General features: G+C 39.3%; 1 protein-coding gene across 1 annotated transcript in view; it reads left to right on the top strand.

Annotated features, from left to right (window-relative positions):
* The window catches only part of polrmt (polymerase (RNA) mitochondrial (DNA directed)), an 87,870-nt gene that overhangs the window by 9,976 nt on the left and 52,178 nt on the right, over positions 1–25,716 (top strand). Inside the window, exons 4-7 of the mRNA XM_063032688.1 lie at positions 4,956–5,089; positions 16,324–16,510; positions 18,890–19,039; positions 21,442–21,609. Of these exons, the coding sequence (XP_062888758.1) occupies positions 4,956–5,089; positions 16,324–16,510; positions 18,890–19,039; positions 21,442–21,609 (639 nt within the window). The remainder of the gene's footprint in view (positions 1–4,955; positions 5,090–16,323; positions 16,511–18,889; positions 19,040–21,441; positions 21,610–25,716) is intronic.

The raw sequence follows: 25,716 nt of genomic DNA, 5'->3' as shown, positions 1-25,716 counted from the left end.
CATACATACTTTGATAATGAATGTACTTTGTATCTTTGGACTAGTTATTCTTAACTGTTTCCGTTGAAGAATTCTTTTCTGAAACAGAGAGAGTTTGTCTGAGGAAACAGTTAAGAGTAATGAGTTGAGAAGGTTCTTTTGTATATAAGCACATAGAAAGAGGAATATTCCGTGGCTTGAATCTGTTTTTCTTTTCAGCAATTTTGTGCCTTAACCTTTCTTACATGCTGCATCATCAGCTTTAGAATAAAAGTAAAATTGCTATGCTAACTTTGTGAATTCTGCACAGGATAGCCATATTGAATTGAATTGACTTTATCTCTTACACCCTTCACATACGTGAGGAGTAAAAATCTTTACATTACATCTCTGCCTGAATGTGCAATGTGCAAATTATAGTAATTTATAATAAATAGTATGTACAGTAAGATATACAACAGAACAATCATTATAGCTTAGAAATACAATTGTGTAAGCGTAAATTAATCAGTCTGATGGTCTGCTGGAAGAAGCTGTCCCGGAGCCTGTTGGTCCTTGCATTAATGCTGGGGCACCATTTCCCGGATAGTAGCAGCTGGAACAGTTTGTGGTTGGGGTGACTCGGGTCTTCAATGATCTTTCGGACCCTTTTTATGCACCAGTCGCTGTAAATGTCCTGAATAGTGGGTAAGTTCACATCCGTAATAGTTCCCATACCAGGCAGTGATACAGCCAGTCAGTATGTTCTCAATTGTGCCCCTGTGGAAAGTCCTTAGGATTTAGGGACCCATGCTGAGCTACTTCAACTGTCTAGTCAGTAGCATTCTTTCCATTTAATGTGTTTTTTTTTCATTTTTTTGTACCAATTGCATATTCTCCCATTTCTCTGCATTGTAAAAATATAAGGAGCAAAAGTCGGATGTGGTTAACTTGCAGGTTGAGTTAGTGGTGGGGAAGGCAAATGTGATGTTAGCATTCATTTCAAGAGGGCCAGAATTTAAAAGAAAGGATGTATTGTTGAGGCTTTATAAAGCACTAGTGAGGACGCACTTCGAGTATTGTGAGCAGTTTTGGGCCCCTTATCTAAGAAAGGATGTGCTGGCATTGGAGAGGGTTCAGGGGAGGTTCACAAAGTGATTCCAGGATTGAAAGGCTTGTCATATGAAGAACGTTTGATAGCTCTGGGCCTGTATAAACCGGAATTCAGAACAATGAGGGGTGACCTCATTGAAACCTATCAAATGTTGAAAGGCCTCAATAGAGTGGATGTGGAGAGAATGTTTCCTATGGTGGGAGAGTCTAAGAGCAGAGGATGCAGCTTCCGATTAGAGGGGCATCCTTTTAGGATGGAGATAAGAAGGAATTTCTTTAGCCAGAGAGTAGTGAATCTGTGGAATTCGTTGCCACAGGCGATTGCAGAGGCTAAGCCATCAGGAATACTTAAAGCCGAAATTCTTGATTAGTCAGGGCGCAAAAGGATATGGGGAGAAGGCAGGTGATTGGGGCTGAGAGGGAAAATGGATCAGCATTGAAATGGCAGAGCAAACTCAGTGGGCTAAATAGCCTAATTCTGCACCTATATCTTATGGTCTTAAGTAGGTAATTTAGCCCTTCAAGGCTACTGCACCTTTGATCAGCTTTGGGTTTCTTCCCTTTTCTTTTCCAGCCCTGAAGAAAGGTCTCGGTCCGAAACATCGACTGTTTATTCCTCTCCATAGATGCTGCCTGATCTGCTGAGTTCCTCCAGAATTTTGTGTTTGTGTGTGTTACCTTTGTTCAGGATCATGGCTGACTTTGTTAAAATTTTCCTACATTATCTCCATGTTATTTTATAGTCCAGAAATTTATCCATCCCCATTTTGAATGATCTCCAAAACTTATTCTCCAGAGCCCTCTGGAATAGAGGATTAAAAGATTCCAATTGCCTGTGTAAAGAAATCTTTCCTCAGCTCAATGTCAAGTGGTCTTTCCATTATTCTTAGCACACTCCCTTCTCTGGTCACCACAGGCAAGGAAGATATCCTGCATGTCTTTACCACCTTGTGCCCTGTGAGAAGTCTGTAAGTTTCATTCTTTTAAACTATTGTGCAGGGTTTCTTAACCTGGGGTCCATGTACCCCTTGCTTAATGGTATTGGCCCATGACATAAAAAATATTGGGAACCCCTGCTATGGAGAATATAGGGCTAGTGGACAATCTTCACTTTGTGATTAATCTGCTATCTCTGAAGCTAACTCCAGTGAATCTTTCTCTGTGTTCCCTCAGTGGCAAGTGTATCTTTTTTTTCCAGCAAGGAGACCCAACACTGTACTATACGGTTGTGTTCATACCAAGGCTTTGTATAATTCCATAACTATTCCTACTATTGACATTCATTATTTTTTTAAAACCAAACCATTGCTTATCCATCTTCATTCTTGTATATTCACTTAACCTATTTACAGTGCCTTGTAAATGTATTCTGTCTCCAACCCTTTGTTCACATAAATGAATATTAAACCAGGGATTGTGATTTATTTAACTGAGAATTTTTATTTGTGAATCATATGCTCCTTTTTTCACTATAGAGTCCAAAAAACAGTGAAAATTGTAAAGCAAGAAAAATTAAAAAGTCAAAAAATAAATTGTCCACAATTCAAAAGTATGCACCCCCCGCCCCTTTGCTTGGTACTTTATTGAACCATCTCCCATAACGATTGCAGTTAGTAGTCTTTTTGGATGAGCACAACATGATGGAACAAGATTTACCCATTCCTCCTTGCAAAATTGCTCAAGCTGTGCCAGGTTATTTGGCGAGTGGTGGTAGACAGCAGTCTTGAGGTCTTGCCAGAGATGTTAAATTAGGTTAAGGTCAGAACTCTGACTGGGCCACACAGGGACATTTTTTTCATTTGAAGCCACTCTATGGTTGCTCTGGCAGCATGCTTTGGGTCATTGTCCTGCTGAAAGAAGTTGTTCCTCCCCAGTTTAAACTTTCTGGCAGAGGCATCTTCCCATCAATCCTGACCAGATTTTCAGTTCCTGCTAATGAAGAGCATCCCCATAGAATGATGCTACATCCACATGCACCATACTTTACAGAAGGAAAGGTGTTACTTGGCTGATGTGCAGAATTGGATTTATGCCACGCATACCGTTTAGTGTTGTGGTCAAAAAGTTCCACTTTGGTCTCATCTGACCACTAGACCTCCTTCCACATCTTTATGGTATCTTCTTAGTGACACTTTGCAAAGACTTTACAAGGATTTGCTATTTTTTTTAGCCAGTGTTTCTTCCTTGCTACTCTTCTATAAATGCCCTTTATGTGCAAGGCCTTAGAGATTGTGGAGCCATGAACCTCGTCTCCAGTTACAGCCACTGACTTCTGCAGCTCACTCTGAGCGACTATGTCACAGTAGCATCTCTTACAAGTGTCATTCTTCTCTGACAGCTGAGCTTAGAGGGGCGACCTGACCTAGGCAGGTTGCTATGGTTTCAATTTTTTTCACTTTTTAACGATGGACTGCACTGAGCTCGGAGGTACGATCGGTACCTTTAAGGTGGTCTTGTACCCTTCCCAGATTTGTGCTTCTCTATTATCATTTCCCTGACTTGTTGTGATTGCTCTTTTGCATTAATTTTGGTTTGGTCTATTGAAAATCTACCATACTGTTGGATCTTACAGAGAGAGGGGGTATTTATTCAAGTGATCCAATAATTTTCTATACCAACAAATTGGTAAGGTAATATATGGTAATGCGCCTGAGGAAAGTTAGTGCAATAATTGCAAATGGAATGAATACATTTTCAGCCATACAATTTAGGTTTTTAATTATTAGTAAATTCTTGACAGGTTTTGGAATTTTTCTTTTGATTTGACATGATGCACAATGTTTTGTAGATTAGCCCAAAATATCCAACTTCAATATATTTTAAATTTAGAAAAAGAGACTGTAAAATGTGAAAATGAAAGTGGGAGCTGAATACTTTTTCAGCACTGGGGGCACGGTACAGCTTTTTGTATACTGTGCCCTTCTTCCTGTCTTTAAACCTGTCTCATGGTCAGTATGCAGAAGGTGGAAATAATTTATCAGTGTCTAACCTGTCACCTCCATGTATTACCTTAAAAACTTTAATCAAATTGCTCTTGCCCTTCTAGTTTAAGAGGAGATCTTCTGTTTTTTAAATTTTAGCTTCCTTGACTGGAACACATTTCAGAAAACTGCAAGGGAAATTATAGCTATAACATGTTTATATAGAAACATAGAAAATAGGTGCAGGCGTAGGCCATTCGGCCCTTCGAGCCTGCACCGCCATTCAGTATGATCATGGCTGATCATCCAACTCAGAACCCTGTACCTGACTTCTCTCCATACCCCCGATCCCTTTAGCCACAAGGGCCATATCTAACTCCCTCTTAAATATAGCCAATGAACTGGCCTCAACTGTTTCCTGTGGCAGAGAATTCCACAGATTCACCACTCTCTGTGTGAAGAAGTTTTTCTTCATCTCGGTCCTAAAAGGCTTCCCCTTTATCCGCAAACTGTGACCCCTCATTCTGGACTTCCCCAACATCGGGAACAATCTTCCTGCATCTAGCCTGTCCAATCCCTTTAGAATTTCATACATTTCAATAAGATCCCCCCTCAATCTTCTAAATTCCAGGGAGTACAAGGCTAGTCGATCCAGTCTTTCATCATATGAAAGTCCTGCCATCCCAGGAATCAATCTGGTGAACCTTCTTTATTGATTTAATTATTATTTGTTTCTAGCATTTTTGTCTCAATGCCAGTTTGGCAGCTCGCTTCCCAAAACATCTTTCAGCATCTGGTAAATCCTTAGTAGTGCTGTTAAATTTATTGCTTTCAGTTTTTTAGAACAAATATATCTGCACTTCTTTCCCACTATTCACTGTTATTCATTTAGTGTTTTGTAATAGAGCTGGGTAGTTAGAAAAGATCAATACTGGGACATAACCTTGTGTGATATCTTTGTAGGGTTCATTAGAACAGATTGGCCAGCTTTTCAGCCTGGTGGAGGAAGCAGAACTGAAGCCCAATTTAGACTGTTACATGGCAGCACTGGAGTGTATGGGGCGCATGGAAAATTGCACACCCCATGTGATTAAAAGGTAAGCATCATCTAGACCTTATTTTTGCATTCTTTTTCTACCTCCCTCACCTCACTGTTATACTTTGTCAGAGTGCCCCAGTCAGGTCAATGAAACCGCCAGTGTTGCAATTGGAACGTAGCAGGGGATTAGTATCAACATGGCAATAATTACCCGTGTTATCCAGTAGATGGCTCTGTTGACTTTTTGCAATATCTAGCATAGCATTAGTAGAGTACATCAGTAGGTATGGCAATCACGGTTCTATTTTAGCAGATATCTCAAAGAATTCCTTTGACTTTTAAATTTAAGCAGCTATTGTGTTTTGGGTGTTCTCCCAACATACTGTCCTGTAATTCCAAGTAGTTGGACTTATTATGAAGGAGTACAAAAAAATGGTGAATAAGTTACGGTAAATAACAGTACTGGTCTTAGAGAAAAAGTTGCCTTTTAATTATAAATTCCATTGATGTAAAGTACAAGATGTGTTCATAACAACCATTTTAATGTGTCAGATGTAAACCACTTTGTTATTCAGCTAAGCACAAATGATTTTAGTTGATACATTTGCAGCTGTACAAAATGATTGGCCAAGCACTAAGAACAGACCATGATACCTACCGTGTGATGTTACCATTCTGCGAAGTGTTGCAGTATAAACAATAGTGCACCACATATAGTGGGTTTAAATTGAGACCCCAGCACAAAACTCATTATCAAAGGATTGAAGTCTGTTCAACTGTAAGTTGATATAGTATATCTTCAAATCTTTAAGACATTAAAGGCTCTGGGGCAGCTTCTTCCACCAGGCCATCAGACTGATTACTTCACACTGATACAATTGTATTTCTATGCTATATTGACTGTCCTGTTGTACATACTATTTATTACAAATTACTATAATTTGCTCATTGCTCATTCAGATGGAGACGTAGCATAAAGATTTTTACTCATGTGAAGGATGTAAGAAATAAAGTCAATTCAATTCAGTTTGGTAAAGTATTTTGAACACATACTTTGCATGGTTTGTAGTTCTCATGGGAGTAATCGATTGATGAAATATTTTTCCCTCATATTTTGAATTTTAAGCTCATTCTTAAAAAATTAAGATGGCAATAACTTAAGTCTGTAGAATGATTTAAGAAGTGACGGTGACAAAATATATGTAGGGTATGGACACAAAATACTGGAGGAACTCAGCAGGCCAGGCAGCATCTGTGGAAAAAAGAAACATCAACTGTACTTTTTTCCATAGATGCTGCCTGGCCTGCTGAGTTCCTCCAGCATTTTGTGTGCGTTGCTTGAATTTCCAGCATCTGCAGATTTTCTCTTGTTATATGTAAGGTATGTTTGGTAGTTTACTTATCTTAAATGAGTTTGTGTATTGACAGAATACCCAGGTCTTAGTGAACAAAATAATACAGCATTGCTGGAGAATGGTGATATGTTCTTAATTGTACTCCAGAAATTTAACCTTTCTAGATAATATCTGATTTTTTTAATGTTTATCATTTTAAAGAATGTAGATGTTGCTGACAATATTTATGGTTCTTCACTAGTTTCCTTTGCAAAGATGATTTGAACTGTCATCGTCCTTCTAGTAAGGCATCTTGTTGTTGGAAAGAATATTTAGACCCAGTGATGATAAAGAAAAGTTGATATGGGACATGTCAGAATGGTGTATAAATAGATAGGAGGTGGGAGGCCATATGTTCTGTGTATCAAAAGTCTATCATTAGCTGTTGAAAAATACTTCTTTATGAGGAGAATTTCAAGAAATTATTTTCAGAAATAAAAATAAATATATGGATCATAGAAATATTTGGTATGGAAGGAGGCAGTTCAGCTCATTCTATCAAAGATGGCTTTAGGATAATCACATTTCTCTGTTTCTGATCAATTGTTGCTAGATTATGGGGCTTCAAGTGCTCAAGTACTTTTTAAATGGTTGTTTCCTGCGCCATCCTTTCAGACATTGAATTCCAGATCTTCTCCATTCATCAGGAAGCATTTTTAACAACTTTCCTTTAATCCATCCACCAATTAAGTTAAATCTGTACTACTTGGATATTAATCTCTCTGTTTCTCATAATGAATGAAATCTGTCAGTTTTCCCCTCTAAAGTAAACACTCTATCCTGATTATTATAATTCTCCATGGCAGCATTCTTCCAAATCTCCTCTATAATCATCATTCATGCTATCTTATCCTTGTATTGTGATCTGAACTTTAACCAGGACTGCAGCTGTAGCCCAGCTAATATTTTATTCAGATCTAAATGTTATTCCATGCTTTGTCCAATAAAGTCAAGAATGATGCATGCCTACTTAACCCATCCTGCAAACTACAGTGATAAGTTGCCACCATCACACCAACTCCTCTGTACTTCAATGAATCATACGATTATTCTGTATATCCTAGACTTGTTTACCCTTCCCAGATGCAGAAATCATGTCTCCCAATGGAAGACCACCATTCATCTGTATTTTAATGCAAGAGGGTTGTTTGGGGGGAAAGAAGTACTACCATAATGTGATAGAAATGTAAACGAAGTTAATATATAAGATTTCAATAAATTTAAATAAAGCAGAAAATGCTGAAAGTGCTCAGCAAATTAATCATTTCATACAACTTTACATATGAACTAAAAATTCCTCTTCACCTCACATTTAAATTGGCTGCCCCTCTTTGGAGCTCTTCAAGATTTGATGGCCACTGTTCCTATCAGTTATTCTGCAAATCCACATGTCGGGTTATATTGTTTAACTTCCTTGTTTTCCGTTTTCAAAGCAACCATAGGTTGTCCTTTGGAGAGCAGAAAGTGGAAGGTTGAACACAGTTTGATAATTTTACATAAAATTCATCCCAGACATCTGAATGTAGTTTCCAGACTGACCTTTGAATTAGTCCATAAGACCAAAAGATATAGGAACAGAATTAGGCCATTTGATCCATTGTGTTTGCGCTGTTATTTTATCATGGTTGGTTATTTTCCCTCTCAAACCACCCTTCTGCCTCCTCCCCATAACCTTTGATGCTCTTGCTTATCAAGAACTTATCAATCTCCGCTTTAAATATATTCAATCAGAATCAGGTTGTTGTCTTTGCGGCAGTAGTACAATGCAATATATTGTAACAGGAAAAAAATTGTGAGTTACAGTAAATGTATATTAAATTAAATAAGTAGTGCAAAAATAGAAATAAAAAAGTAGTGAGGAGTTTGAGGAATTCAGTGTCCATTTAGAAATCAGATAGCAGAAGGGAAGAAGCTGTTCCTGAATCGTTGAGTGTGTGCCTTCAGGCTTCAGCACTTTCTTCCTGATGGTAGCAATGAGAACAAGGCACGACCTTGTTTACTTGGCCTCTACTGCTGTCTGTGGCTATTAATTCTACAGATTCTCCACTCTCTTTCTAAAGAAAGTCCTTCTCATCTGTGTTATAAAGAGATATTATTCTATTTTGAGGCTGTGCCCTCTGGTCCTAGATTTTATTACTATTTGAAATATCCTCTTCATGCCCACAATGAGTTCAATGAGTATGCACAGCTAACTCCCCGTCTGAATTGGATTATGTTGTGGGACTTTACTATCAATTGGCAAGTTGCTTCACAATGTTTGTAGGATGTCATATAGATATCTTAAACCCAAAGTACTATGTATCAGAAAAGAGGGATAACCTGCTTAGTGCTGAAGGGTATCTTCTTACTCCCGAGAGCTAGGTATTATTTAGAAGGAGCACATGATTAGATTTTAGTGCACTTAAAATTTACAGTAGCAGCAGCAGGGGGCAGTTGACCTGGAAAGCATTAGCTGTGTCACTGTGCATTTTTTGTGGTATTTAATTTAATAATTTCTATGTGATGGCAAACAGAGGAATTATGTTAAATATAATAGCAAACTGTTCGTCAGCATTCGTAGTAGTTGAGCTATTATGAGCTACAAGTGGTTTATTTTACTATTTCATCTATAATTAATCTGCTAAAACATCTTACACAGTTAAATTTACGAGGTTTTTGCAGGAATATTATCATACAAAATTTAGAATAGAAGAGGACAGTTGGCCACAAACCAGATCAAAGCAGTAGGTTTTCAGAAGCTGGCTAAAGGACAAAATAAAAAAATGGAGTTGGAAAGATTTGAGGATGCACCTTTAAAAGCTGAGAACTTAGATAGCTGAATGCATGGCTATTATTTAAGGAATGATAAAAATCATTAAAATGTTCAAGAGATTAGAATTGGAGGGGCACAGCAATTACAGGGCCGGGTGACTGATGAGGTTAGGTACCGAGTTGGTAGTATTTGGAGTATTAGGCGTACTGTTTTTTTTTTAAAAAGTCACCCAGAAGGAATTACAAGGAAGAATGAGAACGTAAACTTAAAACCATGATACAATAATGTTCTTCAAATTTAGGGTGATCTGGGCTTAGTATTTGTTAGGATACACTGAATGAATCTGATGTTATTGTATTAACTAGATCTGATATTTATGTGGAGGACTCAATAATGAGAACCTACTGTTTTATTTGATGTCTTAATGTCCTCACACGTGGGTTTCCTAGAACTAATTTTGTAGTTATATCTCTTGGGATGGTCATTTTATCCAGCATGTAGCAAACTAAGGTTGTGAAGCATGCACTTATCTAAAATATTGAACCCATATCACAGTAGGTGCCATGGAAGTGTAGTGGTTAGCGCAACGCTATTATAGCTTGGGGCATCAGAGTTTGCAGGTCAGTCCTAGCGTCCTCTGTAAGAAGTTTACATGTCCTCCCTGTGGAGTCCATGGTTTTCTCCAGCTGCTCCAACTTCTTCCCACAGTCCAAAGCTGTACCGTTTAGCAAATTGTCCTGTGAACAGGCTAGGTTTAAATCAGGGGCTGCTTGAAGGGTTGTACTGTGCAGTATCTCCAACTAAGTGTCACTGACACTTTAATGACGTTACGCTAGCCACTACGCTACGTGTCACCCCAAAGTTTCTGAATAGTCTGACTGTGAATTTAAGGTCATTGTATACTCTTACCTGAGACACTCTCCTGTTCTGTTTATGTATTTATGTCTTTCCTTTTCAATGTTGAAGGGGTTGATGCATGCAGTATTTAACACTGCCTCATGAGTGATCTCGTGCATATTAATTTAAGCCCAGACATCAAGAGAGAAGCCTCAGTGCACCCACCAATGATTGTAGAATTATCAGTTTTATTGTAATTAGTATGGCATTCTGGATGAAAATTAATTTCTGAGCTGTTTGAATAGTAAATAATCCTATATTGATCTAGATTACTCTTATTGGTGAATACATCAGACTTTTTTTAACTTGTTGTGCAAGGTCATAAAGCATATAGTGTACTTTATTGTTCATAAAACATTGGAGAGCAGCCACCTCATTAAGCATTTACAATTCTAATTTAAGGTTTACTTCAGGCCTAAACGGACACCTAAAGATCACTGAGTAGCCAGTTTTCCACATTAAATAAAAAGTGACTACTTGTAGGAATGCACGTGCTTAAAACATTGCCTTCCTAAGGGAATTATTTTAATCATTGAAGGTATTTAAAATGACTTGGATCTGCATGATATATATTTCTTTATGCATTAATTATTGAATTGTACTTCCAGGATGTTTCAATGACATTAATTTTATGCTTTTAATGTACAAGTTGGGGTCCTGTGGGTTTTGCACACTGCCAGTATTAAGAGCGAGCAGAGGAAAATGGCAGGTAATAGTTGAAGAAGGACTGAAAGAAGTCTCAGAGGTGGCTGAAGAAAAACATTGGGGGTAGGTCTAGGATGTGAAGTCACTAAAGCAGGGTTAAAAGCTTTTGGAGGAAGATGAGGCTGGCAGAAACGGATGGAATGTAATAATATTGCAAGACTGAAGAGAGAAGCTGATGATCAACAGGTAGTTTGGGGCATAATATTTCATTGATGAAGTGACTTTGAACATATTTTTGCATATACCATGGAGTGATGACCAAATGAAAACAATATTAAATGACTCACACATGCTCATGATGTGGCTTCAGTCCTGCTGCAAGGCTGATGTGTGGCAATAGAATCAGTGGTGCAGAAGGAGGAAAAATACTAAGGTAGTGTTCGTGAGTTCATTGTCCATTCAGAAATCTAAATACAAAGGGGAAGAAGCTATTTCTAAAGTGTTGAGTGCATGTGTTCAGGCTCCAAGCTGATTTATACTTCTGCATCAAATAGATGCCGTGGGTACAGCGTAGCTGCGAACCCTACGCAGAGCCTACGCAGATCCCTACGCCGTAGCCTGACGCGCACCTCTCCCAAAATGTAACTACACGTCGCGGCAACGCAGACCGCAACAACTGTGATTGGTCAGCTTGGTAGCATCGCATTTCCTCCTACGCTGCAGAAGCTTCCCATTGGGTGACTGAAGGGCAGGGAAGGAACTCTGGCTGCAATGCTTTCCATAAAGATTTACAGACCTCCGAAATTATGGAGGACGCATTTCGCTTTTACGATAAAAGACGCTCGCTTTAAACTTGTTTACCCCGAGAAAGACTACCATAACCATGAAGCCTTGCGCGGGCAGGTGTGTGCGCATGCGCGACATGCCCGAATTGCAGAGCGACGCAGACACACCAACGCACAAGGATAAATGCTCACAATGGCGTAGCCCACTTGCGTAGGCTACGGCATCCATTTGACACAGAAGTATAAATCAACCTTCCTGTACCACGACCTTGATGGTAGCAATGAGAAGAAGGCATGCTCTAGGTGATGGGGGCCTTAACTCTTAATGGGGTTAAGAATTACTGCAGAGCTGCTGATTCTTTGGTGCACAGTACCAACTTCTTTGTCACCTTCAAGGAACTTTTTTTTTGGTTTCCGTTATTAGCCTCACAGAATTCATTTACTGAATGAATTACAGAGAATTTGAAGGAAACAGTTAATGAAATATTTTACTATAATGTAATTTTCTTCACCTTGCTGATTTGATTAGGCACAAATGATACATTTCACTATATTTTGATGTACATGTAACAGATAAAGCTAATCTTTAGAAACCTTTGGGATTTTTCTTACTAAACTAGAACTCACAATCCATTTTCAGCATGTTATAATCAAAATATTTGGGGGAGTGGATTTAGGATGGAGACGAGAAACTGCTTTTCCCTAGAGGGTGGTGAATCTGTGGAATTCTCTGCCCAATGAAGCAGTGGAGGCTACCTCAGTAAATATATTTAAGACAAGGTTAGATAGATTCTTGCATGGTGGGGTTATGGAGAAAAGGCAGTTAGTGGAGGTGAGTCCACGGTCAGATCAGCCATGATCCTATTGAATGGTGGAGCAGGCTTGATGGGCCAGATGGCCTACTGCTGCTCCTATTTCTTATGTAAAATCAAAAACACAACTGAAGAAGCCGGAAATTGGAAATTAGCAGGTTAGGTAGCATTTGGGGAAAAAAAGTTACTGATTCAGATTAAGGATTTTTCATTAAAGTACCATCCAGATATCTGACCTCCTTGGTTACTCTGGGGCTTGAAGTCTGTTCACTCAATCATTATCAATGTGAAACATCACTTCTGTTCCTTTTTCCTACAAATGCTGAGTATCTAGCATTTTCTAGCTTTGAAGCTAAAATTATCTCAATCTTTTGATCTAAAACAAAAGCTTCCCTCAGAAGATCCTTGAAATTGTAGGATCCACAATCTGTTCAACCTCATTTTAAGTAGAACGCTACTGCTGTAATAATCTGTGTTAATGTTAGAAGCATCCATCTCCTACAATATCCAATCTGTATCTGTGAAATTCTGTGCCAAATTATAGATTTGCATTACACAGGAAACGGTGTTCCGACTCAGCAGCAATTCGATGTTTCTGATTTGAATGCTGGGCAGTGACTCAGCAAATTAGATCTGAGAGTCTACATTTCCTTGTGATTTTTATGAATTTTTAAACATAGAAAACATAGAAACATAGAAAATAGGTGCAGGAGTAGGCCATTCGGCCCTTTGAGCCTGCACCGCCATTTATTATGATCATGGCTGATCATCCAACAGTGAAGCAGTTCTCTAATAATTTTCATGAATGCAAAATTTATTTCATTGCACATCCAGTTAAAAGGTTCTAGATTTTTCTGAAAGTTTATGGCTGGTACCTGAATCATAATTATCAACTCATCTCGCAGAATGTAATTACACAAAGCTTCCTAATGGTGTTTGTTGAAACTCAGCTTGGAAGAGCAAAACATGTGTCCAGAGTTGGCTGATACCTGCCAGGTGAGTCTTGATTAAGTCGGTTTACCTACTGTTAGTTACCCTCTATACCCTTCAGATCTATCCTGGACCCGTCATGGTGAAGGCACACTAGCAGCTACACGTCATTAAGAGTGTGAGAAGATTTGGTATGGCACCAAAGATTCTAGTAAATTTCTACAGATAGAGTGCATTCTGACAATTACATCACTGACTAGTATGGAGGCTCCAATGCAAAGGATTGTAAAAGACCTCAGAGTTGTAGACTCAACCAGCGCCATCATGGACACAAAACCCCTCGCCACTGAGGATGCCTTCAAAATCAAATCAGGTTTAATTGTCATTCAGAGTGTACATGGATACCGCCAAATGATGCAGCATTCCTCTGGGGCCAAGCTGCAAAAATATACACGCGTTTTCAGAATAATGAGGAAGGGAAAAAAAAACATAGTCATGTAAGAAAACAAATTTTTAGTCCAAGTCCCACAAATTGATGGTTCCTGGCAGTGTAGCCTGTAATTCCACCGACCCAACACTGGAGGGCAGCAATGACAGGAGAAGCCACCCCCAACCGAACCCAGACGCCGCACAACAGCGCAAGCCCGAGGACTGAGGCCTAGTCCTAGCTACATCCGAAGTGACACTGCTGCATCGCCATCAAACAAGGGAAGCAGGCCTGCGGCAATCAATGTCCGTCATGGTCTTGCGATCGCAAAAGAAACATCCAGGACAGCTACTCGCAGTTTCGTTGCATGCCGCCGTCGCGCCAACTCAAAGACATCAACTCTGGTGCCTCGGAGTAGCACGCAGCAGTGTGGTCTGCACCCAGCTCAGCTCTTCTGAACTCTTACCACACCCCGGCCAGCTACTCCAAACAATGAGCAGCTCACTGAGGTGTTGGACCTGTTATACAGGTAGTTATTGGAGTCAAGAATAGTCTTGCTTGTATAAAAGCACATTTAACAAGGGAAAAAAAAGCAGGTTTGGTTGGCCCCTGAGAGGCCGCTGTGTGTATATGAGCCACCATTTTACCAGATCACAAGACAGTGCCTCAAGAAGACTACATCCATCATGAAGGACCCTCATCATCCAGGACATGGTCTCATCAAGGAGTCAGAAGATCCACACTCAATATTTTAGGAACATTACCTTCCTCTTCGTCATACTTTTGTAATGCTCTGTAATGTTTCACTGCTAATGCAGTGGTTTCTCTGTAGCAACAGTGTTTGGGTTATGACTAGAGATAACGGGGGCTTTGGAATGTGTGCCATCCAATGAGAGGCATGTTGTTTCTTGTGTGTCTGAGAGAAGGTATTCGGGGTCTTTTGTCGGTGAGAGGTGAAGAGAGAAGACGTGAGTGGAGAGAGTTGGTAGACCACAGGACGGAGTGGACTTTGACTGAGGGTCCAGGAGCTGACGACACTCGTAGGAGATCCATGGGGAATGAATGGATGGGGAATCGTGAGCTCCAATGTGCACTTTAGACTGTTTCATTAAAATGGGCTCTTATTCTTTTTGTTTTCTTTGCTAACCTAATAGTCAAATTAAGAATTATAAAGCTCAATCGTTTTAATTGCATATGGTGTACTGTCTGATATTTTGCGGTACAGACTTGTAACCGGGCAACACATCACACAGCATCCACATAAACGGGATTTCTCAGTTTGGCTGGGCCAGAGGCTGTTTTCCCCTAGATTAATGCAAGCTGGCCAAACCTGAGGGTTACACTTTATTTACTTTTTTATTATAATTCACAGTAAATTTTTATATCTGCACGGTACTGCTGCCGCAAAACAACAAATTTCATGACTTGTGTCAGTGACGATATATCTGATTCTAATGACCTCCTCTGTTAAGCAACACTTTGAAAGAAAAATAAAAATGTATTCCCAAGTGAGATGAGGCACTTCAGTGTTACTGTAATTGTCAAGGATGTTCATTGATGTCAGTCCTGACTACTGTCCATGGTCTGACAGGCATGTACATCAGACTGGGGCTTATAGCCATTGATGCAAGAATCAAGGTATCACAGGACTATCACAGAACAACAACTCAGCGAGCCTTGATATATTACGTCTCTGAGCAGGGTTCATCCGTTCTCTTGTTTCCAGTTTAATATTGACAAAAGAAGTGTATAAAAACTGCATTGTGTCGTCTGAGTGGTGAAAATGTGGCATACTGATGGTTTTTATTAATTAAGCTAAAGTTCAATACTTAAATAAGTTGACTTGGTTCTTTAGTCAGGGCCAGGTTATAATCACTATCTAATGTTATGCTGTTATAAGAAGTTTTGAGTCCTTTAATGAGATAAAAATGAGGCAATAGCAGTGAAGTTAAAATATTCCCATGTATAGCAACTTCCAATAAATAGCTATAAAAAGAATTATCTTTTTTTCTTTGATATTCGTTGGGGAGAAGTCTTCTCAGAACAGTGGGAAATTTTCCTGTTTTTCATGTGTCAAACTTTGCACCCATATTCCTTCCACAGAGGTAATATATTTTAATACTACAACAAAACATCAGCTTAGATTTTGAATCAGACCCTTTTTAATAGGTTATTACTCTCAATCTATCAATTCTTGTGTGTCAATTTACCAGTAAAGCAAACTTACGAGGACTTCTATCAGGTCCATTTCCAATGTATGCTACCTTGTCAGGTTGCGTGTGACTCATGGAGTTTTCTCCAGTGCTGCCTTTTGAGAGTTTTCTGCTGGTGTCTCACGTTTGTTAACAACAGAATCTGGCAACGTTTCTCAGTTGGAGTCTGTGGCTTTGGACTCTCCTAAAGAAAATGTCAGAGAGAATACTTTCCATCATAATTTTTCAGTTTGTCTACATTTTAAAAGCACTCCTGACATTATTTTTGTGGTGACCAACATTTATGCTTATATGTTATAAAGATGGATTAAAATGGCCTTAATATTATAGATTGAACAGTATATTACATTAAGTCTGAATCTTGACGATTAAATTTTTCTTCAATGCCTTTTTCAATTATAAAGTTACTCATTGCCTATATGAAATTATGCTCCTAGGTGTATTCAACAGCTAGAGGAAAATGGCTTCAAAATTCAAGATATATTTAAAAATTGTGTGTTCCATAAAGATGAGAGAAAAATGGTAATGAAAGCCATTCGTGTTGTAAACCCCGACTTCCAGCTGATTTCTGAACCTGAACTGCACACCCCCCAGCCTCCATTGGTGAAAAGTTTTTACTCAGAGGTATGGAAGAGAGAATGTGGCAAAAGAGAAAAGAATTTCCGCCAGATTAATTTATTAGACAAAATTGTAATTAGTAAGCTTATTTAATTTGTTATTTGTCTTGATTGTTAATAGTGATAAATATAAAGTCAATAGTAGGTGACTCTCCTATAATGTAACTAAACTAATACCTAATAACTGAAATATCTCCCTTGCAACAACTTAATGAGCATGCTCTCAACTAGCCAGTTTGTGGCAAATATCATTGTCCAAACAGCCAGCATTATTAGAAGTTCAGTAGCTTGTGTCAGAAAAGCAACTGTGTTCTTAGGCACTTGGTGGACAGGAAATGCTAAATTGTTTTGTGTGTCAGTCAGACCGGCAAGCAGAATTGATGACCTGTAGGCTGTTGACAATGATACCACCACCAACTCGAGATCTAGGGAGCATTTTCAAATCTGAATGCTATCCAAAAGTGTTGAGGAACTGTTAATAGAATTAATTTCTTTAATAGTGAAGTCTGCAAGTAGCTTTACAAAGTTGTATAATTATAACATTTAGCTCTGAACAGGTTTTTCTATGTCAAAGTATTTTCAAAGTAAGTATTTTAACATCTGTTACAAGTTATGTATTTTGAAAACATGCTATTTGTCACTCTGTATGTTTATCATGTTCCTGAAAACTTATTGAACCCAGTTACAGAAGGAAATAGATGAAACTGTATTGGTCATTTCTGAGATGTTGTGATTCACCTGATGAATTGTCTAAATGCAAACTTGTAAAGCATGTTTAAAGAATTGTTTCAAAGGGGAATATCAAAAAGTCTGCAGCCCAGAGTGATAGCTCTTAGCCAGCATTTCAGGAGTGATTCACTGCCAAATAGATGAGTTAGGGTCACCACACTTAAACCATTTTATCAGTTTATTCTCTCAAATTAACTGCTGTTAATTTTTCAATGCCTAGTACAAAGATTTATTTATCTCTATTGTGCCTTGAATTCAGCATTATAAAATACAGTGAATTCCAGTTAATTGGGTGATCAGTTAAACGGAGCAGCAGCTTAATTGGGACACCTTTTTTTAAAAAAAAAACAAAATCTAATCGAGAAAACAGCCTAGATTCCCTTTGTCTATTTGGGATGTTGTACCACTTAATTGGGACAGGATACTGTTGCTGAACAGTTACAAACTAGTGTCAGTCATGTGCACGTCATGTGGCCGTTAGACACTACACCATGCTTCAAGCGAACAGTTTTTAAATAGCATTATTTGCACGTGCTTGTGTTCAAAAGCAACAGTTTTTGTCACTGATAGTTGGGAAGAAATAAGCAGTAAGACAATTTAGAACTGTTCTGCTTATTGAGGTTTCAAGCAATTAGAGATGTGAGGAATGGCTGGGAGTGGAAAATGAAATGTTTTCACTATAACATTTTAGGAACTGCAAAGAATTTGATGGGTATGAATGTGTTATAATGAAAAAGATTTGGAGGGTGCAATCATCATTGTATAAAGGCAGTCCATTATCTACATTAGGTATCTCTGTTAATTTTGTTCATTTGCGGTCAATCAAAAGAACATACCAGTGTACACTGGAGAAGTTCCTCTGATAACAATTAGGAACTAGTAAACAATTTTATACTACTGTAATAGTATTGATAGTGTTCTAATTTGTTCTGCGTTTCATTTAAATACACAATTTGTTACTCAGTTAAATAGTAGTCTGTCTTTTTTATACCTTTTAACTATTTCCATGGGACTTTAGCTAATTGGGACAGCTGCTTAATTGGGCCAAAATTACTTAGTCTCGATGTATCCCAATTGACTGGAATCCATGGTATAGACGTTTTAATGTCTCTCCCCCCCCCCCCAAGTAATTTCTTCTTCTCAGTGAGTTTCTAAAACAACTCCACATTTTGTGAGACAAGTTGCACTTGGCTGCTAACTACAGTTAAGAAGCAGGCTGAAGTGGTGCTGTGTCATGGAATTTTTACTTACTTTAACCTCTGATGTCTTAGAATACAGACCTCCATTCCTACAGCATGTAATGCAAAATAAAGTGCTAACATTCAAAAATATATTCCAGTATTATTTTATATTTATTGGTGTTATTGCTTTAACATTTATACAGTTTATAACAAGGCTTGGATTATATAACCAGTTGTAATTCTAGAAATAAAACACATAAAGGTGGCAAAATTTACAATAGTGGAGTAACTATTACAATTTAGTGTTCACATTATTAAGTGAATACTGTTCTCCAGTTGCTTGTTTGCAACAAGATTTTTGAACTAACTTTATAACTTCTGGGTTGCCATTGTCATAATTATTAAGCTAACACTTTGTGATGAAAAAGTGATTCCATTGTGAAGTTGTAGTGATTAAAATTTGTGCTTTATTTTAGGTTGGTCCTGTCAAATACCCCAAATTGGATCTCAGTTTTGCAGAACTGAAGGAGAGATTTGACAGACAGCTAAAGAAGGAGCAAGCAGATACTCTTTCTATTGATTCCGTTGAAGTAACAAAACCCATTACGGAGAAGATGATAAAAATGGTATCTTTTACGCATTTGGGCAGCATCATAGAGCAATACAGCGTTGATACAGACTCTTAGATCTAACGAGTCCATGCTGACCATGGTCCCACCCAGCTACTCTCAATTTTCTGTGTTTGGTTCATATCTCTCTAAGCTCCACCTCTGCATTTACCTATGCAAATGCTTCTTAATGATACTACTGCAGTTGTCTCAATCTCAGGGAGCTTGGTCTATATGCTCACCACTCTCTGCATGAACAAGTTGCCTCATTTAAATATTTCCCCTCTCACCCTAAATCTGTGCCCCCTTGCTTTGGACTCTCCTACGTGAGGAAAAGGCTTATATCCACCTTATTTATGCCCGTTACAAATTTATGAACCCTATGAAGTCACCTATCATTCTCCTTTACTCCAAAGAATAAAGAAATAGCCTGGCCAAACTGTTCCTGTAACTCAGCTCTAGTCCTGGCAGCATCCTCATAATTTTTTCTTCACTCCTAGTTCAACTACATCTTTCCTGTATTCAGTACTTCAAGTGTGGCTTCACCAACAGCTTGTACAGCTGCAACATAATATTCCAGCTCCTATACTCAGTGCCCTGACTGATGAAGACCAGCATGCTAAATGGCTTTTTCACCACCTCTCCACCTTTGATACTACTTTCAACGAACTATGCCCTTTACTCCTAAGCTGTCTGTTTCATTACACTCCCTCTTACCCCACCATTCACAGTATAAGTCCTACGCTAGTTTGACTTTCCAAAATGCTTCACCTCACGCTTCTCTATAATCCATTTGCCATTCCTTGACCCACTCCCTACCTGGTCACGATCCCCTTGTAATCTACAGTAAACCTCTCCACAATCAAAAGCACCACTAAATTTTGTGTCATCTGCAAAATTACTAATCAAGCCTTCATATTGAAATCATTGATGTAAATAATGAATAACAAAGGTCCTAATACTGACTCCTGTGGCCCACCACTAGTTATCAGCTTCCAGTCCGAGAAACAACCTTCAACACACCCTCTGCTTCCTACATCTGAATCAGTGTTGAATCTACCTAACGAGTTCATGTGGATCTTATGGGACCTAACCTTCTCAACCAGCTACCGTGTAGGACCATGCTGTGTCCTCATCTATCTAAAATACTCTTCAAGAATGACTTCCACACGCAAGCCGTGCTGACTTCCACTAATCAGACTCTGTCTTATCCAAATGCTGGTAGATCCTGTCCCTCAGAATTCCCTCTAGTAACTTCTTCCCTATTGATGTCAGGCTGTCAGCCTATAGTTCTGTGGCTTGTTCTTGCTACCCTTTTGGAATAAAGTAATAAAGGAGGGAAAATTGGAATTTTTTTTTGCATTTGGATCTCGGTCCAGTTCTGTAATTAACAAAAATCAAATGTTTTCTGTAGCCTAAGTGTTGTTACTCTTTGATAATTTAGGAGATCATTGTGTTTACAGAGCTGCTTTTAACTGCTACAGATGAAAATAGTGCATCTGTTTCTCTCAGCTCTGTTTTAGGGTGCTATTGTGGCACAAAATATTATAAGTAATGTGAATATGTCAGCAGCACACACAAAATGCTGGAGGAACTCCTGCCAGGCAACATCAATGGAAAAAAGTACAGTCGCTGTTTCGGGCCGAGACCCTTCGACAGGACTGGACTCATCTGCATCTGCAGATTTTCTCTTGTTTGTGATTATGTCAGATTTAATTTTGCAATCCTTTTTTAATACAAGTACATTTGAATATTCAGTAATTAAATCCATAATTTATTATTGATTTTGTGATAATTATTAAATTTTTTCATTTTGAAATTTGAAAGCTTTTTTTTAGTCTGCTTTCTCTGCCACTTTAAGATTCAGGAAAGAGTAATATATTTGTATTGAGTGTTTTAAATCTACATTCAGTGCCTACTTTATTAGGTACAAGAGTGGAATCCAGCTGGTGCAGCCCATCCACTTCAAGGTTTGTTGTGCTGTGAATTCAGAGATGATCTACATGCTTTTATGGATGAGTTGCTGCCACGATTGGCTGATTAGATATTTGCATTAATGAGCAGGCATACCTAATAAAGTGGCCACTGAGTGTATAACCATATAAACCATATAACAATTACAGCATGGAAACAGGCCATCTCGGCCGAACTCTTACTCTCACCTAGTCCCACCGACCTGCACTCAGCCCATAACCCTCCATTGCTTTCCTGTCCATATATCTATCCAATTTAACTTCAAACAACAACATTTAACCTGCCTCAACCACTTCCGCTGGAAGCTTGTTCCACACAGCTACCACTGTGGTAACTGATGTAAATACATCAACTTGAATGATATTTAATTACATCGAAAAACAAAATATTTTCTTTTCCCGTTTATTTTGATTAACACTAACTAATATTGTATTGGTTAAAATTAGCGGAAACGCCTGGCAGGTTTGCGTGCCAAGTGGCAAAAACATCTTCTGTGGGCATTTCGAGAAAGCAAGTTTCATTTGGCTGATGATGGAAGTTCTCCTTGGAAAATGAACCTCTATCCTTTTCTTTGCCTGCTGGATGATAAAGAGTACGTGGACATCATGCTTCAGGTATGAGAGAGGTTTTATCTGATTCATTAATTTAAAACAATGAAGAATTTAAGCACTTGAGGGAGTTGAGCACTGCATAGTGGTTTAATAACCTCTAGTCTGAATTGGGCTCAGAACTTGGAAGTTCATGTGTCCTGGTTTTTATCGCTAGTAAACATAAAAAATAGCTTTAAATATGTTGGGTGGAATTGAATATAAAGATTCATACTGTGAATCAATCAAAATATTAGCCAGATCAATGCTTCAAAAGTTTCACTCACCACACAATGAAACAATTGGCCTAAAGTAGAAGGACAAGGGATAGATCTATGAATGGGATAGAGGGGGAGAAGGATGAGCAGTACAGTGATAGAGTCAGAGGGAAGTACAGCACAGAAACAAGCTCTTCAACCCATCTAGCACATGTTGAAACCATTTAAACTGCCCAGTCCCATAGACCTGAACTAGGACCATAGCCTTCCATATCCCTACTATCCATGTACCTATCCAAACTTTTCATAAATGCTAAAATCTAGCCCGCACGCACCATTTATGCTGGCAGCTTGTTCCACATTCTCACAATCTTCTGAGTGAAGAAGTTTCCCCTCATGTTTCCCTTAAACTTTTAACTTATCACCCCTAAATCATGACCTGTGGTTGTAGTCCTACCCAACCTCAGTGGAAAAAGCCTGCTTGCATTTCCCCTATCTAATGATAATTTTGATGTTAATCCCAGATGACTAATTCTATGTTTCCCATTGCTGAGGCTATGTTATTTTCCTTTTTGGGGGAGAGAAAAAATAAATTTCATTCTAATTATTACTCTGTCAATATTGAAAATGATTGGTCAAGAACAAGAAGGCCGCAGACAGATTAGACCATTTATATATTCAGTGAACTTCACATTTTTTCACCATACAATTACATACTTATTTCCTGTTTCTTGCAATCTTAATAGTATTCTACATCCTTGTGAGTGAGTGTGGACTACTATGTATTGAAATGTTGCATGGTACTTTTCAAAGGAAGGTAATGCTTACTGAGTAGGCAGTGGTAAAGTCGTGCAAAGGAAGCACTTTTAAATGGGCAAGTTTGGAGATAAGCTGGAGAGGCAAGCAATTATTTAAGGATCATTCATGATGCACTTTTACATGGACTGTGACATAGAAGAAAATGCCCAAGGCTTTGCCCAATGGACTGAAAGTGGGCAAATGGCATCACAGAAATCATGATTCAAAGTGGGATCTAGAAATTTCTTTCATCTGGGGCTCAGTAGTGGCTGAAAAACAAACAAAATCCTAACTTGAAAATAGAAAAGTATGGCTACTCACAGATAGTTATGCAATATCCTATATCTGTTTATAGTGTACAATATGTAATCTTTGAAACTTATCCTAGGATAAAGCTGAATACCAAAGTTCCACACTGATGAGTCCTGGTTAAACGTGTTTTAAATTGGATCAATGTCAGAGATACTGACAAACACCAAACAGGATAATTTAGGCCTGCTGATAGTCGATTAGAGGATGCCTAGCAACTAATTATTCAGGGCAATGTGGAATGATGTGGACAGGAAGGTAACACTGAGGCTCATGATAGTTTGTTCTTTCATTATGTGTCGTATGACATGGATGATCATAGTCTTTCCATGACCGAAAAGTGGTTTGCCATTGCCTTCTGGGCAGTGTGACTACAAGACAGATGACTCCAGCCATCATCAATACTCTTTAGAGATTGTTTGCCCAGCGTCACTGGTCACTTAACCAGGACTTGTGATATGCGCTGGCTGCTCATAAGACCAATCCACTGTCTGCTCCCATGGCTTCATGTGACCCTGATTGGGGGTCGGGGGGGGCGCGGGGAACGAAGCAGGCGCTACACCTTGCCCAAGGGTGATCTGCAGGCTAGCGGAGGGAAGGAGCTCCTTACGCCTTTGGTAGAGACATATCTCCACCCCACCATGCACATGATACCACATATGAAAAAAATACACTTGTAGATAAGGCTACCGAGAGATGATGGGCAAACTAAGGATCGAAGAAGAGATGAAATATAATTAAGGGGTTTGCCAAAGATAGCTAAGTTATTGCGGTAGGCATATGGCTGTTTGGGAATGAATAAGGGGGAAATTAAGTAAAGATGGTATCGTGGAATGTAGGTCATCGATAAATGATTGGAGGTGTACAAGGAGAGATAATGAGCTTGCGGCAGGATATTTTTGGTGAATTGGATGCATGTGGTTCTTTCACTGAGTACTTTGGAAGTCAAAATTAAGGCATGCAGAGAAGAACAAGATTTTTTAAAAATTTAGTTCTGTTACGATTAAAAAGCTCATTACTTGAAAATATCGCAGAATGTAATCTAAATTCCTAATCTGCAATTTTGTTAGTATCATCTATGTATTTATTTCTACTAATGATAATTCTTAGTCATATATTTTCAAATGTATTAATTTTCAAATTAGCTTTTGAAAATAAATAAAGTTTATTTTTGAAATAACAAGCAACACACTCAAAATGCTGGTGGAATGCAGCAGGCCAGGCAGCATCTATAGGAAGAAGTACAGTTGACATTTCGGGCCCAGACCCTTCGTCAGGACTAACTGAAAAAAGAGATAGTAGGAGGGGGAGGGGGAGATCAGAAATGATAGGAGAAGACAGGAGGGGGAGGAATGGAGCTAAGAGCTGGAAAGTAGATTGGCAAAAGGGATACAAGGCTGGAGAAGGGAGAGGATCATGGGACGGGAGGCCTAGGAAGAAAGAAAGGGGGAGGGGAGCCCAGAGGAAGATGGAGAGCAGGCAAGGAGTCATTGTGAGAGGGACAGAGGGAGAAAAAAGAGAGAGGAAAAAAAGGAAAAAAAAATAATTAATAACTGAATGAAGGAAGGAAGGAAGGATTGGGTAAGAAAGGGAGGAGGGGCATTAACGGAAGTTGGAGAAGTCAGTGTTCATGCCATCAGATTGGAGGCTACCCAGACGGAATATAAGATGGTGTTCCTCCAAACTGAGTGTGGCTTCATCTTGACAGTAGAGGAGGCCGTGGATAGACATATCAGAATGGGAATGGGATGTGGAATTTAAATGTGTGGCCACTGGGAGATCCTGCTTTCTCTGGCAGACAGAGCATAGGTGTTCAGCAAAACGGTCTCCCAGCCTGCGTCAGGTCTTGCCAATATATAGAAGGCCTCACCGGACGCAGTATATCACACCAGCCGACTCACAGGTGAAGTGTCGCCTCACCTGGAAGGACTGTCTGGGGCCCTGAATGGTGCTGAGGGAGAAAGTGTAAGGGCATGTGTAGCACTTGTTCCGCTTACAAGGATAAGTGCCGGGAGGGAGATCAGTGGGAAGGGATGGGAGGGATGAATGGACAAGGGAGTCACGTAGGGAGCGATCCCTGCAGAAAGTTCCCCACGTTCTGTGGGGGAAGGGAAAGATGTGCTTGGTGGTGGGATTCCTGTTGGAGGTGATGGAAGTTACGGAGAATTATACGTTGGACCCGGAGGCTGGTGCGGTGGTAGGTGAGGACAAGGGGAACCTAATCCCTAGTGGGGTGACGGGAGAATGGGGTGAGAGCAGATGTGCATGAAATGGGAAAGATGCATTTGAGAGCAGAGTTGATGGTGGAGGAAGGTAAGCCCCTTTCTTTAAAAAAGGAAGACATCTCCTTTGTCCTGGAATGAAAAGATACATCCTGAGAGCAGATGCGCTGGAGATGGATGAATTGCAAGAAGGGGATGCATTTTTGCAAGAGTCAGGGTGGGAAGAGGAATAGTCCAGGTAGCTGTGAGAGTCCGTAGGCTTATAGTAGGACATCCGTGGATAAGCTGTCTCCAGAGATAGAGACAGAAAGATCAAGAAAGGGGAGGGCGGTGTCAGAAATGGACCAGGTAAATTTGAGGGCAGGGTCAAAGTGGAGGCAAAGCTAATGAACTCAACGAGCTCAGCATGCGTGCAGGAAGCAGCGCCAATGTAGTTGTCAATGTAGCGAAGGAAAAGTGAGGGATGGATACCAGTATAGGCTTGGAACATGGATTGTTCCATAAAGCCAACAAAAAGGCAGGCATAGCTGGGACCCATACGGGTGCCTATGGCTACACCTTTAGTTTGGAGGAAGTGGGAGGAGCCA

Source organism: Mobula hypostoma, chromosome 24 (assembly GCF_963921235.1).
Source record: "Mobula hypostoma chromosome 24, sMobHyp1.1, whole genome shotgun sequence".
Taxonomy (NCBI): domain Eukaryota; kingdom Metazoa; phylum Chordata; class Chondrichthyes; order Myliobatiformes; family Myliobatidae; genus Mobula; species Mobula hypostoma.
Note: the sequence above shows the minus strand (reverse complement) of the source record. Positions and strands in the feature narration are given on the sequence as shown.